Source organism: Leucoraja erinacea, chromosome 10, assembly GCF_028641065.1.
Source record: "Leucoraja erinacea ecotype New England chromosome 10, Leri_hhj_1, whole genome shotgun sequence".
Classification (NCBI taxonomy): domain Eukaryota; kingdom Metazoa; phylum Chordata; class Chondrichthyes; order Rajiformes; family Rajidae; genus Leucoraja; species Leucoraja erinaceus.
The window spans coordinates 53,962,278-53,978,606 of NC_073386.1; the positions used below are offsets into that span (position 1 = coordinate 53,962,278).

At 46.4% G+C, this 16,329-nt stretch overlaps 1 protein-coding gene across 1 annotated transcript in view; it reads right to left on the reverse strand.

The window, feature by feature from the left end:
- kcnt2 (potassium channel, subfamily T, member 2) overlaps positions 1-16,329 on the reverse strand; it is a 311,774-nt gene that overhangs the window by 98,994 nt on the left and 196,451 nt on the right. Inside the window, 1 exon segment of the mRNA XM_055641239.1 lies at positions 12,118-12,120. Coding sequence (XP_055497214.1) covers positions 12,118-12,120 — 3 coding nt within the window.

Sequence of the window (16,329 nt, forward strand, 5' to 3'; positions counted from 1 at the left end):
AAGAAGGGTCACGAGCCAAAACGTTACCCATTCTTTTTCTTCAGAGATGCTGCCTGACCCGTTGAATTACTCTATCACTTTGTGTCTCCCTTTGGTATTAACCAGCATCTGCAGTTCTCCGTTTCCACAAATCAGATTTAAGATGGATGCAGTTCGAGCTAACTTCTGGACTTCCTTAGGCAACTCGAGGATGCCAAAGATGTAGAAAAAAGGAACTGCAGATGCTTGTTAATACACTAAATGCGCACTACACTACACTAAATACACAAAGTGCTGGAGTAATTTAGCAGCTCAAGCAGCATATCTGGAGAACACGGATAGGTGACATTTCAGTCTTCTTCAGACATAGGCACATGGATATGCATGGAATGGAGGGATATGGATCTCGTGCAGGGAGAGGAGTTTCATTTAGCTTGGTGTCGTGTTCAGCATGGACATTGTTTTAGGCATAATTTCAGACACGTTTATCAGCTCTCCCCTCAACCTCCGGTAATCCAGAGAAAACAATCCAAGTTTGTCTGGCCCCTTCTTGTAGCTAATGTTCTCAATGAAGTACTTCTTCATGCTACAGCACTGCAAGACCAGTGTGAACGATGTCTATTGCATGTCTGCTGCTACTATTATGTTGCAACCAATGAGGACAGGTTGGCAAAATCGACTGTTCAGACTGGAATGTTCAGACTGGAATAAAAACTCTGCAGTGAATTGTGGACACAGCCCAGACCATCACATAAACCAACCTCCCCTCCCCAGACTCCATCTACACCTCACGCAGCCTCGGCAAGGCCAGCAGCATAATCAAGGACCAGTCTCACCCCGGTCACTCCCTCTTCTCCCCTCTCACATCAGGCAAGAGGTACATAAGTGTGAAAACGCACACCTCCAGATTCAGGGACAGTTTCTTCCCAGCTGTTATCAGGCAACTGAACCATCCTACCACCAACTAGAGAGTGGCCCTGACCTCCGACCTACTGCCCTGGAGACGCTCGGACTACCTTTAATCGGTCTTTCTGGGCTTTATCTTGCACTAAACGTTATTTCCTTTATTCTGTATCCGTACACTGTGGACAGCTCGATTGTAATCATGTATAGTCTTTCCGCTGAGTGGTTAGCATGCAACAAAAAAAGCTTTTCACTGTACCTTGGTACAGGTGACTATAATAAACTAATGTGAAATGTATTAAAACATGCCATGCTGTCCCATGGTTGACAGGAGCAGAGGTGGTGTGGGATGGGCTGGAGATGGGGGTGAGTGAGCGACTGTCATGTGGTGTAGGTCGCCTGATTGTGGCTGTAAATTCCACAGCTGCAGTGGCCACTGGTGACAACAGTCAATCACAAACACATCGAGCAGATTATTGATGAGCTGCAGGGTGAGGCAAACAGCTTCATCATTTCCTCCCAGCATCTTGCAGCAGGATGAGTGATAGTTGCAATTATATCCCGTATCCCAGGGCATGCCACAGTCCGAGATGTTATTGGCAGCATTGACCCAGCGCTGTGCCGCAGTGACAGGTTCAGTCGGTGAGCTCTCCGAACACTGACATGCAAAAAGTAAAAACTTTCAACTCAGCTGTGTGCTTCTGGGCCGGCACAGTGGCGCAGCGGGTAGAGCTGCTGCCTTACAGCGGCTGGAGACCCGGGTTGCATCATGACTACGGATGCTGTCTGTACGTTCTCCCTGAGTGCATTGGTTTTCTCCGGGTGCTCCGATCCTCCCACATTCGAAAGATGTGCAGGTTTGTAAGTTAATTGGCTTCAGTAAAATTGTAAATTGCTCCTGGTGTGTAGAATAGTGTTAGCGTGCGGGGTGATCACTGGTCGGCACAGGTTAGGTGGGCCGAAGGGCCTGTTTCCGCACCGAATCTCTAGTCTAACCAGAGTTGATAAATAAGCACTAAATTAACCTACAAACCTGCACGTCTTTGGGATGTGGGAGGAAACCGGAGCACCCGGTGGAATCCCATGTGGTAACAGGGAGAACGTGCAAACTTCACGCCAATAGTTGTAAAGTTACTAGAGAGTATTCTGATTGAGAGGATATACAGGCATTTAGACTGACAAGGGCTGATTAGGCATAGTCAGCATTGGTTTGTACGTTGGAGGTCATGTCTCTCAAATTTGATTGGGTTTTTTGAAGACATGACCAAAAAGACTGATGAGGACAGAGCTATAGTTCAAATTCAAGTTTACACTTATTGTCACTTGCACCAAATTGGCGAGATTTGGATCATCATCCAGCCATACGAATAAAAAGAACACAAAACACAATAGAATATAACATGTACATCCCCACACAGCGGAATCAATGTTTCCCACTGTGAGGGAAGGTAACAGTCATCTTCTACTTTGTTCCCCCGTGGTCGGGGCCTCGAGCCCTCTTCAGTCACCGCTACGGCGGCCCGATGTTCAGGCCCTCTTGCCGCGATGATCGAACCTCCGACATCGGAACGGAAGAACATTCTCGGCGACTTGGAGTTTCCGAATCGGCCACTTCTCACCGGAGACCGCGGCTCCCGAAGTCCACAGACCGAGCTGGGCGGAGATTCAACACTGGTGGCCCTCGGCAAAGGGATCCCAGGACTCCGCGATGTTAAAGTCAGCACTGCCCATGGCTGGAAACTCCGCAGACCACAGCTCCACGGTGTTAAAATCGGCAGTCTCAGCACTCCGGAGCTCCACACGGCGACCCCAGTAAGGCATCGGCCGCTCCACGATGGTACTTCAATGCTGCACCGCTGCTGAAGCTGAAGCTCTGGCTGGTCTCCAGCAGGAAAGGCCGCGCCAATCCAGATGGTCGACCACGAGGAGGGGGGCGAAGATGCGGCTCGGAGGAAAGACGCATCCTCGACCAGGTAGTGACTAAGAAAAACAGTTTCCCCCCTATTGAAGTATATATGGACTTCAGTAAGGCGTTCAACAAGGTGCAACATGGTAGACTGGTCTGGAAGATTAGATCCATGGGATCCAAGGAGAGGTAGCTCAATGGAAAGAACATTGGCTTCATGGAAGGAAGCAGAGGGTGATGGTGGAAGATTGCTTCTGGTACAGAAGGCATGCAAATTGTGGTGTGCCGCAGGGTTCAGTGCTGGGCCCGTTACTGTTTGTCAACTATATCAATGATTTGGATGAGAACATTCAGGGCAAGATTAGTAAGTTTGCTGATGATATGAAAGTGGGTGGTTTTGCAGATAGTGAAGTGGGGTGTGAAAAATTGCAGCAGGATCTTGATCGATTGGCCAGGTGGGCTGAGGAATGGTTGATGGAAATTAATGCAGAAATATGTGAGATGTTGCATTTTGAGAAGTTTAACATGGGCAGGACCTACAGTAAATGGTAGGGCTCTGGGGATTGTAGTAGAGAGTTGTAGTGGAGAGGGATCTAGGAGTACAGGTACATGGTTCCTTGAAGGTGGAGTCGCAGGTAGATAGGGTGGTCTAAAGAGCATTTGGCAATTTGGCCTTCATCAGTCAGAGTATTGAGTATAGATGTTGGAAGGTCATGTTGCAGTTGTAGAAGACGCTGGTGAGGCCGCATTTAGAGCATTGTGTTTAGTGTAGGAGAGATGTTGTAAAGCTGGAAAGCGTACAGATAAGATTTACAAGGATATTGCCAGGACTCGAGGGTCCGTGTTTTCGGGAGAGGTTGAGTAGGCTGGGGCTCTAGTCCTTGGAGCGTAGGAGCATGAGGGGTGATCTTATTGAGGTGTATAAAATCATGGGAGAAATAGATCGGATAAATGCACTGAGTCTCTTGCCCAGAGTAGGTGAATCGAGGGCCAGAGGTCATAGGTTTAAGGTGGGGGAAAAGATTTAATAAGAATCGGAGGGATAACTTTTTCACACAAAGGGTGGTGGGTGATAGTTGAGTCGGGGACCATCCCAACATTCAGGAAATAGTTATACAGGTACATGGATAGGACAGGATTGGAGGGATATGGCCCAAACGCGTGCAGGTGGGACTAGTGTAGCTGGGACATGTTGGCCAGTGTGGGCAAGTTGGGCCGAAGGGCCTGTTCCTATACTGTATAACGCCATGACTCCATGAATAAACATAAACACAAAAATGCTGGAGTAATTCAGGCAGCATACCTGGATATGTTTGATGTCTGGAGTTACTCGAGTATTTTGTGTCTACCTTTTGCATAAACTAGCATCTGCAGTTCCATTTTATTACAAACTAAATGATGATACGTCATCAAAGGAGACTAATAATTTCTGAACACATTTTTCCTCCATTTTGATTTTTCCATAAGATTGCGATAATTCAAAGTCCAAACTTCCTTTTGTTTCGGTAAATTGGATTGTTACTAGAAAGATTGACTCAAACATCATTGGGCAAAGCCACAAATTGCAGCTGGTTGTCTTCTTTCGTGATTTATGAGTAACTGTCCACGTCCCGTGGGAAATTGAGTCAACTTCTCACAGCACACAACAGTTAAACTTATATATGCTTCACTGTAACACGTTACATCACTGAGCCCAATAACGTTTCCTTGTTTTTACACTTTAGGCTCGAATGTTTTTAAATATCAATCAAAATGCCATTACCAAAGATAGACACAAAAAGCTGGAGTAACTCAGCGGGTCAGACAACATCTCTGGAGAACGGGAATAGGTGACGTTTCGGGTCGAGGCCCTTCTTCGCACTGAGAGTCAGGGGAAAGGGGAGTAGACAAAATGTGTCGGAAGGAACTGCAGATACTGGTTTAAACCGAAGATAGACACAAAAAGTTGGAGTAACTCAGTGGGTCAGACAGCATCTCCAGAGAAAAGGTATAGGTGACGTTTCTGGTCGAGACCATTACCAATTGCTACTGTAGCGTTCTATTGTGCAACAATTCAGGTGAGAATTGTTTCAAAGAAAATACTATATCTGAGAAATTATTTCTATGTTTCTATTTTTCTATGCATGTACAGGTCATTTTAGGTCTTTTCATTCAGATTGTTATATTAAAGATAAATCACGCATTTCTATTAAGCTGTGATATCAAACTTTAGTGTATACCATCAATTGGTCCTGGTCTTTTCTCGTCACCAGCTCTTCACCCCCTACTTTCAGTTTGAAGAAGGATCCCGACCTAAAACGTCACCCATCCTTTTTATTGAGTGATGCTGCCAGACCCGCTGAGTTACTCCAGCACTTTGTGTCCATAAGTGGAGGGGGGGGGGGGGGGGGGGGGGGGGGGGGGGGGGGGGGGGGGGGGGGGGGGGGGGGGGGGGGGGGGGGGGGTTGATTGGCAAATGGATGGAGTAAGTGACAAAGGCTAGAGGGGGAAAGGATGAGATGAATATTGTGTGCAGTTTTGGTCCCCTTATTTGAGGAAGGACATTCTTGCTATTGAGGGAGTGCAGTGCAGGTTTACAAGGTTAATTCCCGGGATGACGGGACTGTCATATGCTGAGAGAATGGAGCAGCTGGGCTTGTACACTCTGGAGTTTAGAAGGATGAGAGGGTATCTCATTGAAACATATAAGATTGTTAAGGGCTTGGACACACTGGAGGCAGGAAACATGTTCCTGATGTTGGGGGAGTCCAGAACCAGGGGCCACAGTTTAAGAATAAGGAGTAAGCCATTTAGAACGGAGACAAGGAAACACTTTTTCTCACAGAGAGTGGCGAGTCTGTGGAATTCTCTGCCTCAGAGGGCGGTGGTGGAAGGTTCTCTGGATGCTTTAGAGAGAGAGCTAGATAGGGGTCTTAGAAATAGCGGAGTCAGGGGATATGGGGAGAAGGCAGGAACGCGGTACTGATTGGGGATGATCAGCCATGATCACATTGAATAGCGGTGCTGGCTCGAAGGATCAAATGGCCTACTCCTGCACCTATTGTTTATTGTCTATTGAATAGGGTGTCAGATAATTAAAGAGGAAGAGTGAAATGTGGAGCCAGAGTGAAGCATACTGTATGTGTAGATGGGATACAATAGATGGAGCAAAGTGTAAGATCCACAATCCATAATATATTTCTTGGCATTGCAGCGCATCAGTTCCATAGACAAAGTCCAATGTCTGCAATGCGATAGAGGTTTAGTTTAGAGATGCAGCATGGAAACAGGCCCTTCAGCTCACCGAGTCCGCTCTGACTAGCGATCACCCCGTACACCAGCACTATCCTACACAGCAAGGGCAATGTTCAATTTTACTGAAACCAATTAACCTACAAACCTGTATGTCTGTAGATTATGGGAAGAAACCGGAGCACGCAGAGAAAACTCGCGTGGTCACGGGGAGAATGTAGAAACTCTGTACAGACAGCAAACCGTAGTCTTGGATTGAACCCGGGTCCCTGGTGCTGTAAGGCAGCAACTCTACTCTACGGTACTCTAGCTAATGGAAAGACCGTTCAGAAGCCTGATAACAGTGGGGATGAAGCTGTTCCTGAGTCTGGTGATGCGTGCTTTCAAGCTTCTGTACTTTCTAACTACACACATAGCTCGATGTCAACCTGCGTTAACATTCCTGTAATTGAGATCTTGCTAAAGGTTCGACATAAAAATATTGTTGAGTGACAATATATTATTTTAAATATTCCTTCTAATTCACATGTTAGATGTGCAGAGTATTATACTAATTTCTGATTCTGAGAGTAATGCTGTTCATTTTGCAACTTTATCCAGATTTTCCGAGCAAGCTTTCAAATGCGAAGCACTCAACTTATTATGTAATTTACATTTAGTTCTATTGCCTAACAAATGTTGTGTGTCCAATTTGATTTTGCAGTCATGCATAATTCAATGTGTAATCGACTTCACAAAACACCTTACACAAGTGACCCGGAACAAATCACACGATGGAGAATGTGCTTTACTGGCCAAAAATGAACGTGAGAGAAGTTTTGACTTCTTAAATGGATAATTGATTGAAAGATCCAGCATGGAAACGTGTCCTTGGCCCTTCAAGTCCCCACCATCCATCCATCACTCGTTCACACTAGTTCTATGTTATTCCACTTTCTCATCCTCTCTTTGAAACAGGCTCTTCAGCCCACCAAGTTCAGGCCGACCATATTTTGAAATTAAGAAATGATTACTGAAGTTGAAAACTAAAGTTCATCAACAAAAGTTGACGGTCAGGTTCTTAAACAGGTTAGGAAAATACAAAGTGCTGGAGAAATTTAGCGGGTCAGGGAGCACCTCTGGAGAATACGATTCCAATCCCGATTCTGTGTCTTTCTCACCCACTACCTATGTACTTGGGGCTAATGACAGAGACCAATTAAACTACAAGCCTGCGTGTCTTACTTTTGTTTAGTTTAGAGATACAGTGAGGCATATTTCGGAAGTGGCGGCGCTGGTGAACGGCTGCAGCTTGCCTGCAGTCCGTTTGTTTTTACTTTTTTGTGTTGTTTTTTTCGGCTTGTTAAGTTAAGATTTTGTTTTTTAAGTTTGTGTTATGTGTGGGGGGGGGGGGGGGGGGGGGGGGGTTGAAACAGGGCTTTCTGTCTCTCCCTTCGGGGGAATGCGACTTTCTTGTCGTGTCCCCCTTCTCTGCCTCCGTCTGTGCTGAGGCCTAATGCCGGAGCTGGCGACCTCGAGGCTCCGGAGGCAGAGCCCGTCAGGACTCGCCCTGGGCTCGCTCCCGTGAGGACGGCCCGGCTCGGGGATGGAACGGCGCTCCCGTGAGGGGCTGAGACGCTCCCATGAGGGCGGCCTGGCTCGAGGGTAATGGCGCTCCCGTGAGGGTGGCCTGGCACGGGGCTGAGATGCTCCCATGAGGGCGGCCTGGCTCGAGGGTGGAACGGCGCTCACGTGAGGGCGATCCGGTTCGGGGCTGGAACGGTGCTCCGGTGGCTGAGACGGCGGCCTGAGTCCGGGGTTCGGCCGCGGAGTTTGAACCGGCCCGTTCGCGAGGTTCGGTGAGCCGCGGGACTGACTTACCATCGCCCGGTGGGGAATCGCCTCAGCGCAGAGGGAGAAGAGGAGGGAAGAGACAGCAGCCCTAAGATTTTTGCCTCCATCACAGTGAGGAGATGCTTGGTGGGCTCACTGTGGTGGATGTTAATTTGTGTTTACTGTCTGTTCTGTTGTTTATTATTGTATGTATGGTTGCAGGTAACGACATTTCGTTCAGACCGCAAGGTTTGAATGACAAATAAAGGATCTAATTCTAATTTTTTTTAAAAAGGGGCATTCAGATGTCTCGACTCCAAGCGTCTCCTATTTCTTCCCTCCAGAGATGCTTCCGAACCTGCTGAGATACTCCAGCATTTTGTGGTTACCTTCAGCCTACTAAGTCCATATCGGCCATCCGTTTACACTAGTTCCGTGCTGCCCCACTTTCCCATGAACTCCCGACACACTCAAGGCAATTTTACAGTTAACCTGTAAACCCACACAAAAGCACGACAATCAACCACAGACACCAACCGCAAGGAGCAATGGAAGAGATTGTGTACAGGGCGTGCGAGAGGCAGCAGCCCCTGTCTCAGCATCTAAAAGGGCCGCTCCTCAAGTTTTGACTGTATTTCAGTCCCATGCTCCTGATCGTTGGTCCCCCGATACGGAGGGCGAGGGGGGGGGGGGGGGGGGGGGGGGGGGGGGGATGTTTGGTGGGGGTGGGGGGGGGGGGGGGGGGGGGGGGGGGGGTGAAAACTCCCTGTCGGTTTGCTTTGCATCTGGGCCTGGCCAAGATGGACATTCATGGGTTGAGGAAGCGGGCAGTCCAGGGTTATAACCAAGTCAACTGCCTGACTCTCTTCTGGGCCTATGTCCATACCTACATGTGTATGGATGAGGGAGAGGGGCACGCAGTGTCCATGGGAACTCTGGAAGGCCTCTTCGAACGCTGGTCACCACAGGTGGTCGAGGGTGTCATGGATATGGCTGATAACGTTGCAATCTGATGCTTGATGTTTGCAAATTGCATGAATAGCAGCCTTGATTAATGCAGGGAGTTGTGAATTGTGAATTTGTAATAACAGATCCTTGTTAAGGAAAAAACAGTGAGGAATGATATGCATGTTTCTGTCTATAAAAAACGCACCATGTGGATCTATATAATTTTTTCTCCCAGTAAGTTCAGAATTTCACATTTGTTAAAAGAACAGCATGAAAATATACACTTTGCCAAATTGTAAACTTGCTAAAAACATTATCCTTACATCAAAGCATATTTTTCAATTAAATATGATAATTTGCTCATCCTTGTGTCAATTTTTAATTATTTATTCATTCAACAATTCAAAACAACTGATAGGAGTTGGTGTGTATTTTGCATAAATGGATTAAGTTTTTAAATTATGCCATTATTTGTAAGTGAAATTGGCAGTGGATTGCTGATATTATTTTGTATGCTGAACACTGACTGCAAGCTGGATGATTTGAAGGTTTTATATTTGGTTCAGTATTTTTAATTGAAATTCTTTGCATGAATCAAGATTTTCATGTGATTGGATTAACTGTGGGAAATAATTCACCCCACTGAAAGCTTGCTCATGTTGTCAAAGATATTTTTGAAATTATCTGCAGTTATTTAGTTTAGTTTAGAGATACAACAAGGAAACAAGCCCTTTGGCCCACTGAGTGCATGCTGACCGTTGATCCGTTCACACTAGATCTCAGTTATCCCTAACAGTTTAGTCTAGTTTAGTTTAGAAATATACCATGGGCGAGTGGGGCGAAGAGCTGTTCTATGTTATTCCACTTTCCTGCTAGAAGGGTCCTGTCCTGAAACATCACCTATCCATGTTCGACCTGATCCACTGAATTACTCTAGCACTTTGTGTTTTTCTATAAATCAGCATCTGAAGTTCCCCGTTTCTATATAATATTACTTCAGTCTGAAGAAGGCAGCAGGCCCAAAACTTCTCCTTTCTATTCCCTCCACAGATAGTTTAGTTTAGAGAGGCAGCGGTAAAACAAGCGCATTGGCCCACTGGGTCCGTGCCGACCAGCGATCACCCCGTACACTAGCACTACGCTACACACAAGGAACAATTTACCGAGAATGGTGAGGTGTTACATTTTGGGAAGTCTAACATGGGCAGGACTTACACTATGGATGGTAGTGCTCTGGGGATTATAGTACAGAGGGATCTAGGAGTGCAGATGCATGGTTCCTTGAAGGTGGAGTCGCAGGTAGATAGGGTGGTCAAAAAGTCGTTTGGCTCATTGGCCTTCATCACTCAAGAGTATTGAGTATAGAAGTTGGGAAGTCATGTTGCAGTTGTGTTAGACTTTGGTCTTTATAATACCGCATTTAGAGTATTGTGTTCAGTTCTGGGCATCATTATTATAGGAAAGGTGCTGTCAAGCTGGAAAGGGTATACAGGTTTACAAGGATGTTGTCAGTGCTGGAGGGTCTGAACTATAGTGAGAGGTTGAGTTGACAAGGACTCTATTCATTGGAGCTCAAGGGGATGAGGAGTGATCTTATTAAGGTGTATAAAATCATGAGAGGAATAGATCAGGTAGATGCACAGAGTCTTTTGCCCAAAGTAGGTGAATCGAGGATCAGAGGACATAGGTTAAAGGTGAAGGGGAAAAGATTTAATTGAAATCTGAGGGGTAACGTTTTCACACAAAGGGTGGTAGGTATACGGAACAAGCTGCCAGAGGAGATAGTTGAGGCAGGTACTATTGCAACGTTTAAGAAACAGTTAGACAGGTACATGGAAAGGACAGGTTTGGAGGGATGTGGACCAAACGTGGGCAGGTGGGGGTAGTGTAGCTGGGACATGTTGGTGTGGGCAAGTTGGGCCAAAGGCCCTGGTTCCACATTGTATCACACTATGACTTCAAGCCAATTAAACTACAAACCTGTACGGCTTTGGAATATGGGAGGAAATGGGAGAACTCGGAGGAAACACACGTGGTCACAGGGAGAACGTGCAAACTGCGTGCAGACAGCACCCGAGGTCAGGATCGAACCCGGGTCTCTGCTACTGTATGACTGGCAGTAACTCTACTGTTGGGCCACTGTGCCACCCTATCTTGCAGCCTGACCCGCTGAGTTCCTCCAGCACTTTGTGTTTTGCTTAGCATGCGAATTGATTTGAAAGAGGGCTGTGTTAGTGAAAAGGCTGAACATGGAGAGTAATAGATATAATTTAGCAGTTTATCTGTGGAATAAAGGAATATGTTTCATGCCCTGTGTTACATTAAGCTTAGGAATTGTTGATCATAACACCAGAAGCTAAAAATGGAGAGATGCTTCAGTTCCACACAAACATTTTCTCACCAAAACTGTTTAAAATATTAGAAGTTTAAAGTATTTTCTACATCCAACAATCGCTTTTATTAATAAATGCTACGTCTCGATTTCTAGATTAAATGATAAGGGACTTTCAAATTCCCAATACATTATACTTCAGCAATATAAATAATTATTTGCAGTCACAGAGCCGCACAGCAGGGAAACTAAACTGAGGCCCAAGATGTCCAATCCACACTAGTCCCACTTGCCCCCTTTTGGCCCCTATCCCTCTATACCTTTCCAATTCAAGTACGTGTCCAAAATGTGCATGAATGTGCACCTCAGCTGCTTCACAGAAACTCTTGCTGAAAGTTTGTGTTCAAGCCAACTCCAGAAACTTGAGCTTAAAATTCTCATTCGATACTGCAAGGAGTGTTTAGACTCTAGAGATAAGCCCTTTGTCACCAAGTCTACACCGACCAGCAATCACCCCATACACTAGCACTATTCTACACACTCGGGACAATTTAAAATTTACATAAGCCAATTAACCTACAAACCTGCACGTCTTTTAGAATGTGGGAGGAAACCGGTGAACCTGGAGTAAACCCACGCGGTCACAGGAAGAATATACAAACTCTGTACAGACAGTACCCATAGTCAGGATCAAATACGGGTCTCTGGCACTGTAAGGCAGCAACTCTACCACTGTGTCATTGTGCCGCCCTGTTATCATGGCATTCTGCCTGACGAGGCACTCAGCTAGACCTGGTCTGTTGTCCCTGTTGAAGATGAAAGGGTTCATACCACTCTCTTCAAGAAGAACAAGTCTGATTTCCAGGAGTCCATGCCGATGTAAATGTTCCAGCCAAACCGCTGGAGGAACTCAATGGGTCAGTCAGCATCTGTGGAGGAAATGGACAGACGATGCTTCCAGACTTGAATCGTTGTGAATCCATTCCCTTCACAGATGCTGCCTGACCTGCTGAGTTTCTCCAGCACTTTATGTTTAGCTGTAAGATTCCAGCATTTTTGACAAAACAGGACAACTGTCTCAAAATGTAACTGGCCTTTGTAAATTGCCCCAAAAGTGTAGAAATTGGATGAGAAATTGGAATAACAGACGTTGTGTGAACGGGTGATCGATGGTGGGCCAAATGGCCTGTTTCCATGCTGTATCTCTAAACTAAACGTCTACTTAAATGTCTACTTAAAGCTCTGTTATTAGCTAAGAATTAACATAAGCCTTTCAGAAGGCTTTCGACAAGGTCCCACATAAGTGATTAGTATACAAACTTACAGCACACGGTATTGGGGGTTCAGTATTGATGTGGATAGAGAACTGGCTGGCAGACAGGAAGCAAAGAGTAGGAGTTAACGGGTCCTTTTCAGAATGGCAGGCAGTGACTAGTGGGGTACCGCAAGGCTCAGTGCTGGGACCCCAGCTATTTACAATATATATTAATGATTTGGACGAGGGAATTGAATGCAACATCTCCACGAAGCTGGGGGGGGCAGTGTTAGCTGTGAGGAGGATGCTAGGAGGCTGCAAGATGACTTGGATAGGCTCGGTGAGTGGGCAAATGCATGGCAGATGCAGTATAATGTGGATAAATGTGAGGTTATCCACTTTAGTGCCAAAAGAAAAGTAGACTATTACTTGAATGGTGGCCGATTAGGAAAAGGGGAGATGCAACGAGACCTGGGTGTCATGGTACATCAGTCATTGAAAGTAGGCATGCAGGTGCAGCAGGTAGTGAAGAAAGCGAATGGTATGTTAGCATTCATAGCAAAAGGATTTGAGTATAGGAGCAGGGAGGTTCTACTGCAGTTGTACAGGGTCTTGGTGAGACCACACCTGGAGTATTGCGTACAGTTTTGGTCTCCTAATCTGAGGAAGGATATTCTTGCCATAGAGGGAGTACAGAGAAGGTTCACCAGACTGATTCCTGGGATGTCAGGACTTTCATATGAAGAAAGACTGGATAGACTCAGCTTGTACTCGCTAGAATTTAGAAGATTGAGGGAGGATCTTATAGAAACGTACAACATTCTTAAGGGGTTGGACAGGCTAGATGCAGGAAGATTGTTCCTGATGTTGGGGAAGTCCAGAACAAGGGGTCACAGTTTAAGGATAAAGGGGAAATCTTTTAGGACTGAGATGAGAAAAACATTTTTTACACAGAGTGGTGAATCTCTGGAATTCTCTGCCACAGAATGTAGTTGAGGCCAGTTCATTGGCTATATTTAAGAGGGAGTTAGATGTGGCCTTTGTGGCTAAAGGGATCAGGAGGTATGGAGAGAAAGCAGGTACAGGATACTGAGTTGGATGATCAGCCATGATCATATTGAATGGCGGTGCAGGCTCGAAGGGCCGAATGGCCTACTCCTGCACCTATGTTTCTATGTTTCTATTATATTGCAACATTGCACCTTTGTTCTCCCTGAAGGTTTATATTAATTTTTTATTTTCTTATTTAAGTATTGTGAATTCTTGAGTTTAGTTGAGTTTAGTTTATTGTCACGTGAACGGAGGTACAGTGACAAGCTTTTGTTGCGTGCTAACCAGTCAGTGGAAAGACTATACATGATTACAATCCAGCTGTCCACAGATCCTGTATCTTACAAATACAGGATACAAGGGAATAATGCAGAGTGCAAGATAAAGTCCAGTTAATTCTGATTAAAGATAGTTCAAAGGTTTCCAATGAGGTAGATAGTAGGTCAGGCCTGCTCTCCAGTTGTTGGTAGGATGGTTCAGTTTCCCGATAACAGGCATTATCCTGGATTATCCTGGTTTTCCAAAGCCTCAAATGAAAGAAGCAGCAATATTCCTGTGGGATCTCCAGCGTTGCGTTGTGCCATGGTTATATATACAGGTGCACAACCTTTTATCCGACGATCCAAATAACGAAAACCTCCGAATAGTGACATTTTTTCGGTCCTTGAAGAAAGGTCCTTGAAAACGTTCACCGAGGGCGGCCCGCAGAGGTGACAGCGGAACCTCCGGTTGGTCCTCGAAGAAAGGGGAACTAAATCCCCATTCATAAAAGAGGTGAGGGTATATTGCGCGGGAGGGTTAATAATTGACAATATGCTGCTACCTGCCCGCTGAGTTAAAAAGTTCCCATGGTAGACTCACGATACACAGTGTATCGTGAGTCTTGCGTGGGAACTTTTTAACTCAGCGTGCAGGCAGCAGCAAATTGTCGGTCCCTTCAGTTTCACCCCACCTACACCCCTCTGCTTCCCGGCCATGTGTGTGACCCCTTCCCTCCCCTCTCCAGCTCCCCGCCCATTGCACCGGCGAGGGGGCTTTGCACTGTCTTCACGTCGGCGATTCTAGCAGCGCAGTCCAGTCATCGGAGACGTCAAGACCAACGGAACACCAACCCCCAGGCCCACCGCAAGCACGGAGATCCCAGAGACCCACAGTCAGCAGCAGCCCAGCCCCGTTTACACGGTGACAAGGCTGCGCCCTCTCATGCCCCCAGGCCCACTGCAAGCACAGAGATCCCAGATCAGCAACTCCAGCCCAGCCCCATTCTGAAGAGAAAGGGCCAACTTCAGAGGAACACGCAGAGTTGAATTGGGTTTCTTCATTCAGCTCGGGCTTTGTTGTAGCGGCCCATCGGGGAGGATTCCTCTGGAGTTGGAGGGGAGGGGGGGGGTATTGTGCTGTTTGTTACTATCAGGGAAAACGTTCACCGATTAGGTGACAGCGGAAGCGAAAAAGGGGAACTAAATCCCCATTCATAAAAGAGAAGGTGAGAGTATATTGCGCGGGGGTTAAATGACAACTACCTGCCCGCTGAGTTGCCCACGGTAGAACGATACACAGGTACGTGGGAACTTTTAAATCAGCGTGCAGGCAGCACAGATTGTCGCTCCCTTCAGTTTCACCCCACCTACACCCCTCTGCTTCCTGGCCATGTGAGTGGCCCCTTCCTTCCCCTCTCCAGCTCCCCGCTCATTGCACCGGCGTGGGGGCTTTGTACTGTCTCACGACGGCGATGGCTGCAGGTTTGCAGTCACCGGAGACGTCAGGACCAATTTCGACCACCAGGCCCACCGCAAGCACAGAGATCCCAGAGACCCACAGCCAGCAGCAGCCCAGCCCAGCCCCGCTCCAACTTCTTCTGCCGGGATCAAGGCGCAAACTCGCGACCTTGCGGATATGAGCCGAGCACTCTACCACTGAGCCAGCCATTAAAATCTACGCAAAAAAATTTCCATTCTGAAGACCGACAAATTCTGAATTACGAAAGGTGTCTGGTCCCAAGGCTTTCGGATAAAAGGTTGTGCACCTGCACTGATGTTTCAAAACTATTTAGAGTGCAAGTTACAGTGAGGGGTTGCATTGAATTGTTTTCTTCATTCATTTTTACGGTCATTATGTTAATCAAAATTATTAGCAAGCAAGTCTAATGGGGAATGTGAAATGAACATTGCCCATGAACTAAGGACAATAATACTAAACATTATGAAGCAAATATCCATCACAAACACTCTCAGTGAATTTATGATTTTAGAAAGCAAAATTAAGAACGGCACAGTGGTAGAGTTGCTGCCTTACAGCACCAGGGTTCAATCCTGACTATGGGTGCAGTCTGTACAGAGTTTGTATGTTCTCCCTGTGACCACGTGGGTTTTCTCTGGGTGCTCTGGTTTCCTCCCACATCCCAAAGATGTACAAGTTTGTAAGTTAATTGGCTTTGGTAAAAATTGAAAACTGCCTCTTGTGTGTAGGAAAGTGCTAGTATACGGAGTGGTCGGCATGGACTCGGTGGGCCAAATGGCCTATTTCCGTGCTGTATCTCTAAACTAAACTAAAATTCTATATCACAATGTTTTCTTTTTTATTTGTTCTTTTAGCAAAGAAGATGGAAAATAGGTCAGTACAGCACAGGAACAGGCCCTTCAGCCCACAAAGTGGTGAATCTCTGGAATTCTCTGCCACAGAAGGTAGTTGAGGCCAGTTCATTGGCTATATTTAAGAGGGAGTTAGATGTGGCCCTTGTGGCTAAAGGTATCAGGGGGTATGGAGAGAAGGCAGGTACAGGATACCGAGTTGGATGATCAGCCATGATCATATTGAATGGCGGTGCAGGCTCGAAGGGCCGAATGGCCTCCTCCTGCACCTAATTTGTATGTCCATGTCTAAGTCTGTGCTGAACATGATGCCAAACTAAAC